At 42.6% G+C, this 12,818-nt stretch overlaps 1 protein-coding gene across 5 annotated transcripts in view; it reads right to left on the bottom strand.

Moving 5' to 3' along the window:
* Positions 1 to 3,990: 3,990 nt before the first annotated feature.
* LOC123980865 (NACHT and WD repeat domain-containing protein 2) overlaps positions 3,991 to 12,818 on the bottom strand; it is a 56,140-nt gene continuing 47,312 nt past the window's right edge. For all 5 annotated transcript variants that reach the window (XM_046065417.1, XM_046065416.1, XM_046065419.1 and 2 more), the window contains one exon: positions 3,991 to 10,643. In XM_046065417.1, the coding sequence (XP_045921373.1) occupies positions 6,747 to 10,643 (3,897 nt within the window). In that variant the 3' untranslated portion in view covers positions 3,991 to 6,746. The remainder of the gene's footprint in view (positions 10,644 to 12,818) is intronic.

The following is a 12,818-nucleotide window of genomic DNA, read 5'->3' as shown; positions in this document are numbered from 1 at the left end:
TAAAAAAAGCACACTTTTATTCAACTGCTCACAATTGATGTCCTCATTACTAAAAAAGGCTGGGACTCATTTTATAACCTTGATATAGTTTCAAACAAATGAATGTTAACTGAGAGTATTTTTTTTAAATTGATTTTTTAGTTATATTGGCGAATGTCTGCCCAATATCAATTACCATGTGAGGTCATAACTTCCCCACATTCACATTTACAGTACACCATCTAGAGACCATGTGAGGCTTTTATTTACCTCACATCCTGTCTCGACCTGACGACCTGTGTCTAGCTTGACTCAGCTGATCCTGGCCTGCCTTTTCACAGTTTCTCGGTTGATCATATGACTTGGATGCGATTACAGTGAAATCGCCCCTTAACACTTGCTACCACTTAACAAAACTTGCCCAGTAAAGCGAAGATACAATACGGCTGTGAGTCACATCCAACATTTACACTGAAAAAAATATACTAAAAGTTATTGTTATTTAATAAATGGCCATGTTTTGGCAAATTAAGATTATTCCACTGTATGATCTATTATACTCTGTTTTATCTGTTTTCAGGAATTATCGATCAAAAGTGCTCTCGATCAAACATTAAGTATCAATAAAATAACAGGATCTTAGAAAATGTTCAATATTCATCTGTATTGTATGAGTGTAACTGAAGTGGTGCTTTGTACCACTTCAGTTACACTCTGTAGAAGATATGAAATGAACCAATGTTTTATTTTGTTTTTGCAGTTGACCGTTTTTGTAAGATGATACGCAGCTGAAAAACCGGTTTAAGTGTTTACAGATGCACAGGCAAACAGTTTATCTACGAATGGTATCCTGCTGCAGTTGGAATTTATTTGGTGCTCTCTCATGTTACCATAACATAAATGTGATGAAATGAGTTAGGTTTTGTCCATATTTGACCCTGGGTTGTTCTTAAAAGTTGAACTTACATGAATTAAGTGACATTTTCCTTTAACTGCAAAACTAGAGGAATAACTTGTCTGACTGCAATATGTGTGTTACCTTGTTTTTATGTATAAACAGTTTCCCCACCACTGTGCATGGAGGTATGAGCATTTTCAGGCTTTTAGGAGAGACAATACTCAGAATATCATTGGAAAACACAGGAGGTATTTTTTTCCGCTCTGGCTGCGGTTGACAGGATGGCGGCTCACATTCTGGCAAAGACACAAAACATGACAACAATGTGACACATCAAATGCAAATTAGAGCCCTTCTAGACATTTTCAAAGATACGGCCAGTGGTGCCGCATAAATGCTTTCCATCTCTGTTTTCACTTCACTGCTTCCCCATTTTTTAAAAACATTTTTTCTCCCGTGAAAGAAGCCGGATGAAACTTTGACTCAGAAACAGAGTTGCCAAAAGTTGTAATAAAAGACCATATCAATAAATAGTTAAATGAACTGGTTCATTTCAAGATCAATACCACTCTTATTATCTGTCTGTTAATTATGAATCGCCAGGAGACTGTTAGCTTAGCGGGAAGACTGTCATGGGAAACACATGAGCTTGCGTAACACCACAACTTGTTTCTTTAACACTTCGGTTTTTGTACAGATTAAAGAAAGAGATATAGAAAGTTAATTATTATCATTCCAGTTCTTATGCTAAGCTAAGCTAACAGTCTCCTGCTGCAGCTTCATATCAGACATGTGGTATCAATCTAACTCTCGGTAACAAAGTAAAGAAAGCACATATAACATGATCTTCATCATCAGATGGAGTTTGCCAAATCACTAAATTGTAGCTATTAAAAAGTCTTCTGGTTCCTATTTATGTTGGCTTGGATGGTGAAGCTCAAAGTTTGACTGAAAGCTCCAGAGTAGCTACTAAATGGACCTTGTGGTTTGGTTGTTTTCTGTTTCCAAGAGTTGAACTTGCTAAAAAAAAGTTTACAGCTAAATAAATGTTATGTGATCAGGGATAAAGGGGATCATTGAAAACAACAAGCAACAGTTTTCATGGGCGTGTAATCAGAGCAAATCCTGTTTGCCACCTTTGTCACTTTAATGACTCTTCATACCAAAAAAAAGCCCGGCCTTTAATTCAGTGTCAGACATTGTTGAATATCCTCATTATTGGCATTCAGTGGTGACGTGTCAGTCGGCAGAAAAATAAATGGACTTTGGTCTGCACTGAGTCATTGCTGGACCGGTGCCATTGAAAATGGTCTCACTCTCTAAAAATAGAAATAAAAATAACTTATTTAATGTGTAGTTAAGGATAATACATTGGATCAAACATTTTAAGCGATTGTCTGCAACCCTCATCAGTGTCATGTCCTCCACAGTCCTGTGCGCACAGACAAAAAATATAAACGCAGCAGCGCAGAGTGGACGCTGTAATCTCTTCAACCTATCAGAGGCAAACAGCTCTTTTAACATCTCCCATCTCCCACTGTTCACCTGAAATCAAAATAGAGCAACAGAGTCAGAGAAGGCAGCCTTCACATATCAGTGTCTCTCCTCCCAGCAGGCTTCAGAGGAATTGGGTCAGGGCTTGTTGTTAGCTATCTTTCCAAACTGGGGTCTATAGTGTGGAGACAGTGGGGAAATGTGGGGAACGAATGAGAGATGAAAGGGATGAAATGAGCCCTGATCTTTAGCTGTTGTGTTCCAGCGATTGAATTTGTTACACCTCGCCTCACAGACTCATAGGCACTTTGTCTTTGGGCGGCCCGTAATTGGTGTGATTTCCCTGTGCAAACACGCCATATTTGGTGAAAGGCTTTTAGTTAGTCAAACACAGGCACTCAAACAGGAGGATTTGGGGTATTTTTTTGAGCTTATACTGGGCAGGGTTTTGCTTCTACTTAAATTTCAGCTGCCAATAAGGTTAAAGCGTTTAGTCGTGGCTGGTTTATCTGGTCTGCCAGAGAGTAGAACAGGGAGGGAGATACATATGGGTGACTTATAGGCTTCCCCACTGCTGAAAATAGAGGCTACAGTTGACAAAATACAAGGATGACAAAAGGAGGGCCCTGGCTTATAGAGTAAACGCAGCTGACAACCAAGAGGCTATTTTAGGACTGAGTAAATAAGAGGCAATGTCATACTGTACCTACTGTAGGACACACACACACACACACACATACACACACACACACACTGCATGACCTGTGGAGACCTCCTTTTCAACAAACATGTGGTGTAATTATATGCCTGCGTGGCGCTGCAGGTGGAATGTGCTAGCGATAGTCAAGCCCTTGTTGTCATAAGGACTGGAAGCAGCCCCAATAGCCAACAGACATGAGCTCATCATCATTACAATGAGAGGCGTGGCCAAGCCCTTCGCTGCTGTGGACCTGATGTTGCCGTGGAGACAGGACACACACACACACACAAACTTGCACACACAGTGACACCACTGGGAAATTAAAATGGTAGCCCAAAGCAACAGGCTTTTATTGGCCAATCACAGCTTGATCCTGGATGTGTTTGCCTTGCAAGTTTGTGTGTGTGTGTGGGTTTGGTGCAGGGCTCCACACAGGTGCACAGCACAAGCATTGCCTAATTATAATGACAATGTCAGCCAGTGTTGGAGAAATATTCACCACGCTTGTCTTGCATTCGGCATCAAGAGCACAAGAGCAATTACTGGCCTATCAAATCATTTTACAGCTCTGTTGTGTGTGTGTGTGTGTGTGTGTGTGTGTGTGTGTGTGTGTGTGTGTGTGTGTGTGTGTGTGTGTGTGTGTGTGTGTGTGTGTGTGTGTGTGTGTGAGAGAGAGAGGTTGTCAGCACAATCAGTGTTTTCTGACTCTGGGAAACAAGACAAAGAAAGCCCCATGAATTATATGTCTCACATGCTGCTCCGCAACTTATAGCTACCGGTACGTCAGGAGTCATCTGTCATTGTCTTCTCTAGAATCAAAGGCTGTAAAAAAAAAAAAAAACTTTTGTGTGTAAAAGCAGAAACATGATCACAATGTCTTGTAGCAGCCTCTAATTACAGTGAAAAGCCTGAGGCGGTGCAGCGGAGGCAAAAAGTGAACCATTTTATTACATTAAAATGTTTCATACAAACAACGCATACACACTAGTTTCATATTGCTTCAGACATACGTTGCTTTTCTGTTTGAATTCCAGTTAAACAACTCTGTAACAAAATGTAAGTACAACATTTATGAAAATATAAATCTCTAAACAGTTAAGTCAGTCCTGACAATACAAAGAATACCATAGAAACATTCATTATACCAGTATGTCAACTATAAGTTGCAAACATTTAAGTTATTAAAAGTCATTCAAGTTACTTAACATACAATAATACCATTTACTGGCTTCCATATGGACACATTCAAATATACTCTTTATCTGGCATTCCAATATATTTTGTAAGAGGACTCTTTTTAAACTTTTTAGCAAAGATAGCACATTTTTCTCTATCATAAACATACACAGTTGAACACTGAAACAGTTTGGTAACAATATAATTACAGTACAAGCCTAAAAAAACAAATGAGACAGTCAACATAATGAAACACAAACTATAATCAGGACTTTGGCAATTACATAGTAGATTTTTTTTTAATTTAGAAACTCGAGTTGTAGGGAAATAAAGTATTTTAAAGCTTGGTGCTGCTAGCCGGTTTGAAATTATCCAAGGGCCATTGTCTCAACAGTTCAGAACTAGTAAACAAGATAAGATGGAATAGCCCTTAAAAGTATATGTCAGTGTGTGGTTTTCAATCATGCCTGGCAGATGATTGGTCTTGTCATAGCTCCAAACAGCGTTTTAGGTTATTACAGACATGCTTAAAAAGGCGATCACGGTACCTGCAAGGTGCAACATCATAGAATAGCTCATACATAACTCTTCTATTCTTTTAGACTGTCAGCGAACCAGATCTTAACAGCTTTTATTTCAGCCTGACACAATGTTACCAGAGTTAGATTTCTGGGAGATCACAAAAGGGTCAAAACGATTTAGAGCTTGTGAAATAATGTTACGAAAGAATTTCAAACCCTGCGGCTGTATGAAAGCCATGGGAGCGTAAAACACTGCCTGAGAAATTCAAATGTTGTATTTGTAGAAAAAAAAACTCTGAATGTCTGAATAAGATTTGTGCAAAAATAATATAGTTAACTCAAAGACTAAGAAAAAAGAACTGCTTTTGTGAACATCTTAGTGCAGATTCAAAGTAGAAAGTTTAAAGACAAGTAAATCTGAAAAAAAGTAAAAGTGTAAAGTTTGACCATGATTCTGTCTGTAAAAGCAGGGTCAAAATTCATATTTGTAACTTAAACGTCAGTTAATCTGTAATTTTTTGTTTTGACCATTATCTGCTTTACCGCTGATACAATTTGTGGGCGCATTTTTTTTGGTCTCAGATTTTCTTTGTAACTACTTTTTTTCCTGCACATTCAGAATCTTGACTTTTTCTTTAAGTTTTTCACATGTTTACAAAGGCTGATATACAACCAAATGTTTTGAAATTAATATTTCACAAGCTCAAAAACGTATAGACCCTTATTTAATCTTTGCTGCAAGTTGTTAAAATGACGACATCTTAATTAAGTACTGACACCAGGTGTATATAGAGACTGAAGCGTTCAAGTGAGTTAGCTGTAGCCTGCAAGTACCTGGATGGCCCTGTGTATTTTTGTAGGCAAATCCAACACCTATTGTAAGACAACTCTAAATTAGACTTTAAACAATTTATACAATGTTTCATATGAATACATCTACTAATTTCTCACAAACCACCCATAAAGTGCTTCCACCTACAGTCTAAACCTCTAAATAAATTCACATGGCCACGTTGTTTCAATGAAACACTGGGCTAATCACTCTGCCCTTTTCTACTGGAACGTTTGAACCATTAAATCCTAAAGCAAGTACACTGGTTAAGGCGTGAATGTGTATGGTGCTATGCTACACTATATGCTCAATAGTGGTGTTTCCCTTAACACAAACAACACACACATTGATGGAATGGCAGGTAAATTCACGTAAACTGTTTCAAAAAATTTCAACGACTATCATTGCAACATCAGAGCAATGCCATCGACCTCCCGTGTTGTTGACTGGATTTCAGTGCACTGATCGTTAAGATCAATGCAAGTATCATGTTACTGTGTGTATACTGTGTTTACAAATTCCCTGCATTTTCACAAATCTGCACATAAAGAACATTTTAAATTCCAGGCACTCACTTTGATTGCATTAAGCACAACATAACATTTTTAAGGAGTTGCACAAATTGCAGCAGCCAAGAAAGGGGTATGTACATATGTTCATAGTTCATCCTTTTTGTACAGTACCGACTGATGTTGATACAAACATAAATACACTCTTTTTTTAAAGAACAACATTATGGCTTAATGTGAACAATGTAAATAAAGATAGTGTACAATGAAAACATCACTGGAATGGCTTTGAGAATGTTTGACCAAGACATTTGAATAATAACTTTGTTCTTCAAATGCAAAAGGACACATAATGGCAAACTAATACCTCACAGAATTTTTCTTTCTTTTCAAAAACACAGTATTTTTCTAACAGTCTTTGTGTGTAAAACAAAGAGACACTATATCATAAGTTGGAAGTAAGTAATACATCATTGGAGTGCAGCGTTAAAATGGTCGGCCCGTTAACTACCCAGAGGGCTGACATCTGCAGCTGAATCACGTGGCTGTAAACAAGAATCAACTGCGACCCCAGAGATTCGTCACCTTTCTCCACCTGCCTCTCGTAACTCCTACCCCCATCTCTGATCTCCACCTATCACTGCAGCAGTTCAGTCTTTTTCGTAGGTGTGGTCGACTCACCTTCACCAGAGTCAGACACGTTGATAGGGCTGTCCCTGGAGAAGACCTCTGTTGACTCCCTCCAAATGCAGTCGGCGACGCTCTTAAAGGAATGGTTGCCACATTTGGGCCGCACCTTCTGCGAGGCATTGTTGACAATCTGTCGGCTGTTGGAGGTGGCTATCTTTATCTTGAGGGCAGCATCCACCCGATCCACTACTGTGTAAGTGCCGATGCTGCCGTCTTCAAAGCCAATGATGATGTTTAGTGCTCGCTGGCAGAGAGACAGGTAGGTGGGTGTCTTGTATAGGGAGCATGTGCCGATGCTCTTACCATCAGCGAGCCGCATCACGATCAGATTGGACACAACACCAGCCTCGTCGTCTTCATCAGAGTTCCGGAAACAGATATACACTAGATAACGTCCATCTCTTGATAACTTCTGACGCCAAATGATACCAGCAGCATGGACAAGCCTCAGCTTCCCACTGTGAAGATCCAGGACATTAATATTTTCGTCACCTTTGGAGACAATTCCTAGTTTCCCATTGGGTGAGATCTGGAAGTCCTCTAGATTTTTGAGGAAGTTGGTTGGCAGCTGGACTCGCCTGCAAACTGACTCATCTGCCACACTCCAGATGAAGACAGTCTCTGTGGAGGTGATAAACACCACACAGTCAGGGCAGTCAGGAATGAGCTTGAAGTTGACGATGCTAATGCCATCATCACAGACAAACTTCTTGGATACACTGCCTGACCACAGGCTGACAGCAAGGAGCTTGTTTTTGGTGGTTCCAACAAGGAAAGTGTTTGCTGTGGTGATCAATGCACTCTGGAGGGTGACTAAAATGTTGCACACTTTGTGCCCAGTCGCGAGCCTCCAGACTCTGGAGGCGTTTTGCTCACAGAGGGACACCACAAACTGGTCGTTGTGGGTGATAAGCAGCTGTGATATTTTCTGTCCATTGATGCGGAAGATATTTTCTCCAGTAGTAGTTTGCCAGATGTACTGACTGGACTTGTCATCTGAAGTCACCATGAGATCCCCTGAGGAGGTTAGGACACAGTTCTCCACTATGCCCTCGTGCTTAAAGACTGTCTCAATAAAGCCAGTGCTGAAGTTCCACTTGTGAACAGCTTCTGAACCGTCCATGGTAAACACATAATCTTCTCGGCCAGACAGCTGCAAGATCTGGATCTTCTTCCCTGTTTTGTCAATATTGGACATGGCGGTGATAATATCAATGTCCCAAACAGACAGGACTCCACTGCTGGCAACAGAAAGGAGCAGGTTGTGATGGGCTGATTTAATGAGTTTGACGATAGCCCCTGAGATCTCAATCAGGCTAGCCATGCACTGTCCACTGTCCCTCCTCCAGACAAAGATGGAGGAGGTGTTCTCCATGGAGGCCACGATGCTTTGTCCATTCTTGGAGAGAACAGCAGCCACAAAGCGTTCAGTACGTTTGGCTTTGAACTTCTCGACCATTTTCCATACTTTAGTGTCGAGAACCTCAATGCTTCTGGCTTTGCAAAGGAGAATGGAGCGCTGGTCTTCAGATAACTCAATGCCTACCACTTCACTATCATCCCCTCTACAATCATAATCCTCCATCAGCCGTGGGTTGGTGATCTCTTTGGTGTTCCACACTGACAAACTGCCTTCATTGTCAATCATCACCATTTGGTTAAGAGTGTCCAGAACTAGAATGGACTTTACAAATCCCCCCGAAAACTCGGAGGTCACAGTGGCCAACTTGTCCCCATTTCCCAGATGAAAGATGGATGCAGTGTTGAGGTACTGGCCACAGAAGGCATACATTCCATCTGGAGAGCACTGGACACAAGTCACCTCATACCAGCAATGGAACTGGTAAAGGGGCCAACCGTAGAGAAGGTCAATAACGTTGACATCTTTACTAGCCTCAAGCCAAGCCAAAGCATGGTGGGTGGACAAAGTAAAGCCATTGATGAAGGTCACCCCACCAGTGACACCACCATGCTTGGACCCCTTGATTTCAACCTCAGATAAAAGGCAGGACTTGTGATTATCATATATGAGTAGCGTGTTTTTGGTTGTGGCCACTACCAGATACTTTTCATCGGTGGTTAGCCTGATTCCCAGCACGACGGATCTGGCTGTGTCAATCTGTCTTAGAAGTTGTCTGCTCTCTACATCCCAGGTGCTAACAGACCCATCTTCCAGGGCTACAAGGACTATGTTTGGAGCTAAAGTAGGCAGGATCTCCACAATTTGCATGTAGCTGGAGCACAGAGGAAGCCTCTCTGGACTGTAGGTGACGTCCATAGAGGAATGGAGAGGCACAATGGAGCAGTACTTCGGGCCATCTTTGTCACACTCCAAGAGGAGGTGTCTGAGCTTGGGAAGGGAGGTGACAACTGGCAGAAGCCTTTGCTGCAGCTCTGCAGACAGCGACGCTGGGTTCTTTAGCACTTTGACCTTGATGCTACGAAGAGTGGCGGCCAGGAACTTCAGTTCTTTTTCCTGGGTGTAGCTGTAAGCTAGATCAATGTCTGTTAAAGCCTTTTCAAACTGGCCAATCTTGATCATTGTGTACAGCCAGCTGAAGTTCATGATGACACCAAACATGAGGTCATCAGTGCGCCCACTCCTGGTTAGGTGGTACACCAGCTCTGTCATCTTCCTGTGGTTGACAAAGAAAATGTCGGGCTCCAAAAGGTTGCACTGGAACACCCAAGGCTGTTCAGGAGTCTGCCTGTCATACGAGTACTTGTCAGAGGACGTTTTTTCATGGCCTTGCTGTTGGTGGGGATTTTTGTGATGAGATATATTCAGGGAGGTGAAATGGTTGTTATCGTAAGTGAAGATCTTCTTCCTGCCACCTGACCATGCCCCCAGGAAGTACTCAGCTAGGAGGCTGTGCATTTGATGGACGTCCTCCTCATTGCTAAGATATAGCTTCTGAGCAATGAGATGCAGGTGTCTGTTGGCCCAGACCATCAAGGTGACGTTGCGTACCTGACGTTCCACCAGATAACCATCCAGCTCCTCTTTGAGCCTGGCAACTAAATCATAAGAGATCCTCAAGGGGTTTTTGAGGTAGGTTGCCACAATGACATCACCGAGGACTATATTATCAAGGGACAGAATATCTTCCAGTTCGACCTCAGTTAGCCCAGCCTTGGCCATGGTGATATAACCTAAGGCTCTGAAGACAAATCGTTGGCCCAACTTGTTCTCCACTGAGTAGAACAGCTGTTCTATGCTTTCATGCACTGTGGAGCACAGGGACCTGTCATCCACATCTTTGTGAGACCTCCAATGAACTACTTCTCTGTAGATGAGGTTGACAAACATTGGCAACGTACACTTAGCAAGTGCCTCATTGACATAGATCTGCTGGCCTGAGGTGACCTTTCTCTTCACCCCCAGCAACTGCTGTTTTAATGTTTGGCTGCAGACCTTGCGATCCCTCTGGACTAATTCGACATAATACCTCTCATCATGGATGAGGTGTCTAAGCTTCTGCAGGATGCCATGTTTATTGGGTAATGTTGAGACTACAATGCGGACTGTCCGAGGCAGGTGTATGGGGAGCCACCACAGCTTGCGAACGTCATCGCCATCTGAGAGCTGCTCCAGGGCATCCAGGACAATTACCAAGGGCCTGTGGAATGAAGATTCCCCTAGAAGGTTGATCAACAGTTCCTTCATCTCCTGGATCTTGTTAGGCAAAAAGTGAATCAGGCAGCGGTAGTTTAGTGCAATCTGTTCACAAATGCTCTGGAGGAGGGTGCGTAGGTCTATGGAGAGCGGGCTGGAGCCAATAAAACGGACAATGACCACTGGGTCGGTTTCAGGGCCCATTTCTTTCTGCAGCCATGTGTAGGCCTGAAAAACAGCATTGAGAGATGATTGTTAGAATATATAGAGCACAGTTTGGAAATTGAAATGTTCTTTAAATAGTCCTTATTGTATCGACACATAGGGTTATAAACTGAATCAAATCAAAAACAAATGTAATTTTTCTATTCTGTTTGGTCTGGTCAGAGAAACACAGTCCAACAACAAAAATAACCAAAGCTCTAGAGTGGAGGTCAGAGGGATTTAATTAATTGTTATTCAGTAACAAATTGAGCACTAGCACAGCAACAAGGAGATGTTTACTACATTTTTACCTCATGACAGTATATCAAATTTCAAACTTTTATTAGACAAAGAACAACTGCAGTTATTCTATGTCTAATATGTCTAATACAGTTCATTTTGAATGCCCTCAAAGATTCAACATGCATAGGTTTAAGTCATATATGAAAACTTTCTTCATGAGAGACATTCTATGAATGAGGAGTACTCCAATATTGAGGCTTTGTTGTTATAATAATTTAATTCATAAATTCATGAAATGGCCCAGCTGAGATTTTGGGAGACATCAAGATGTTATTTGACACTTTTAGGGCAGTGATGACGCCTACTCCGCATTTAGCTGTGTGTGAGAGAGAGAGAGAGAGAAAGAGAGAGACACGGCATCTGTCTGTAGAGTATTTACAATGTTAATGGGTTTTTTTGTGTGTATGACTGAAATTATAAAACTCTATGAATATTAAAGACCATAAATTGTCACTGCTACTGTACTATAATACATCACATGTTAGATTGAATACAGCTGGAGAACAGGAAGGTAAGGATCAGAGATATACACTGCTCAAAAAAATAAAGGGAACACTAAAATAACACATCCTAGATCTGAATGAATGAAATAATCTCATTAAATACTCCTTTCTTTACATATTTGAATGTGCTGACAACAAAATCACACAAAAATTATCAATGGAAATCAACCCATGGAGGTCTGGATTTGGAGTCACACTCAAAATCAAAGGGGAAAACCACACTACAGGCCGATCCAACTTTGATGTAATGTCCTTAAAACAAGTCAAAATGAGGCTCAGTAGTGTGTGTGTGGCCTCCACGTGCCTGTATGACCTCCCTACAATGCCTGGGCATGCTCCTGATGAGGTGGCGGATGGTCTCCTGAGGGATCTCCTCCCAGACCTGGACTAAAGCATCCGCCAACTCCTGGACAGTCTGTGGTGCAACATGGCGATGGTGGATGGAGCGAGACATGATGCCCCAGATGTGCACAACTGGATTCAGGTCTGGGGAACGGGCGGGCCAGTCCATAGCATCAATGTCTTCCTCTTGCAGGAACTGCTGACACACTCCAGCCACATGAGGTCTAGCATTGTCTCGCATTAGGAGGAACCCAGGGTCAACCGTACAAGCATATGGTCTCACAAGGGGTCTGAGGATCTCATCTCGGTACCTAATGGCAGTCAGGCTACCTCTGGCGAGCACATGGAGGGCTGTGCGGCCCCCCAAAGAAATGCCTCCCCGCACCATTACTGACCCACCGCCAAACCGGTCATGCTGGAGGATGTTGCAGGCAGCAGAACGTTCTCCACGGCGTCTCCAGACTCTGTCACGTCTGTCACGTGCTCAGTGTGAACCTGCTTTCATCTGTGAAGAGTGGCGAATTTGCCAATCTTGGTGTTCTCTGGCAAATGCCAAACGTCCTGCACGGTGTTGGGCTGTAAGCACAACCCCCACCTGTGGACGTCGGGCCCTCATACCACCCTTATGGAATCTGTTTCTGACCATTTGAGCAGACACATGCACATTTGTGGCTTGCTGGAGGTCATTTTGCAGGGCTCTGGCAGTGCTCCTCCTGCTCCTCCTTGCACAAAGGTGGAGGTAGCGGTACTTCTGCTGGGTTGTTGCCCTCCTACGGCCTCCTCCACGTCTCCTGATGTACTGTCTCCTGGTAGCGCCTCCATGCTCTGGACACTACGCTGACAGACACAGCAAACCTTCTTGCCACAGCTCGCATTGATGTGCCATCCTGGATGAGCTGCACTACCTGAGCCACTTGTGTGGGTTGTAGACTCCGTCTCATGCTGCCAGTAGAGTGAAAGCACCGCCAGCATTCAAAAGTGACCAAAACATCAGCCAGGAAGCATAGGAACTGAGAAGTGGTCTGTGGTCACCACCTGCAGAACCACTCCT

This window comes from Micropterus dolomieu, linkage group LG12 (genome assembly GCF_021292245.1).
Source record: "Micropterus dolomieu isolate WLL.071019.BEF.003 ecotype Adirondacks linkage group LG12, ASM2129224v1, whole genome shotgun sequence".
Classification (NCBI taxonomy): Eukaryota; Metazoa; Chordata; class Actinopteri; order Centrarchiformes; family Centrarchidae; genus Micropterus; species Micropterus dolomieu.
Note: the sequence above shows the minus strand (reverse complement) of the source record. Positions and strands in the feature narration are given on the sequence as shown.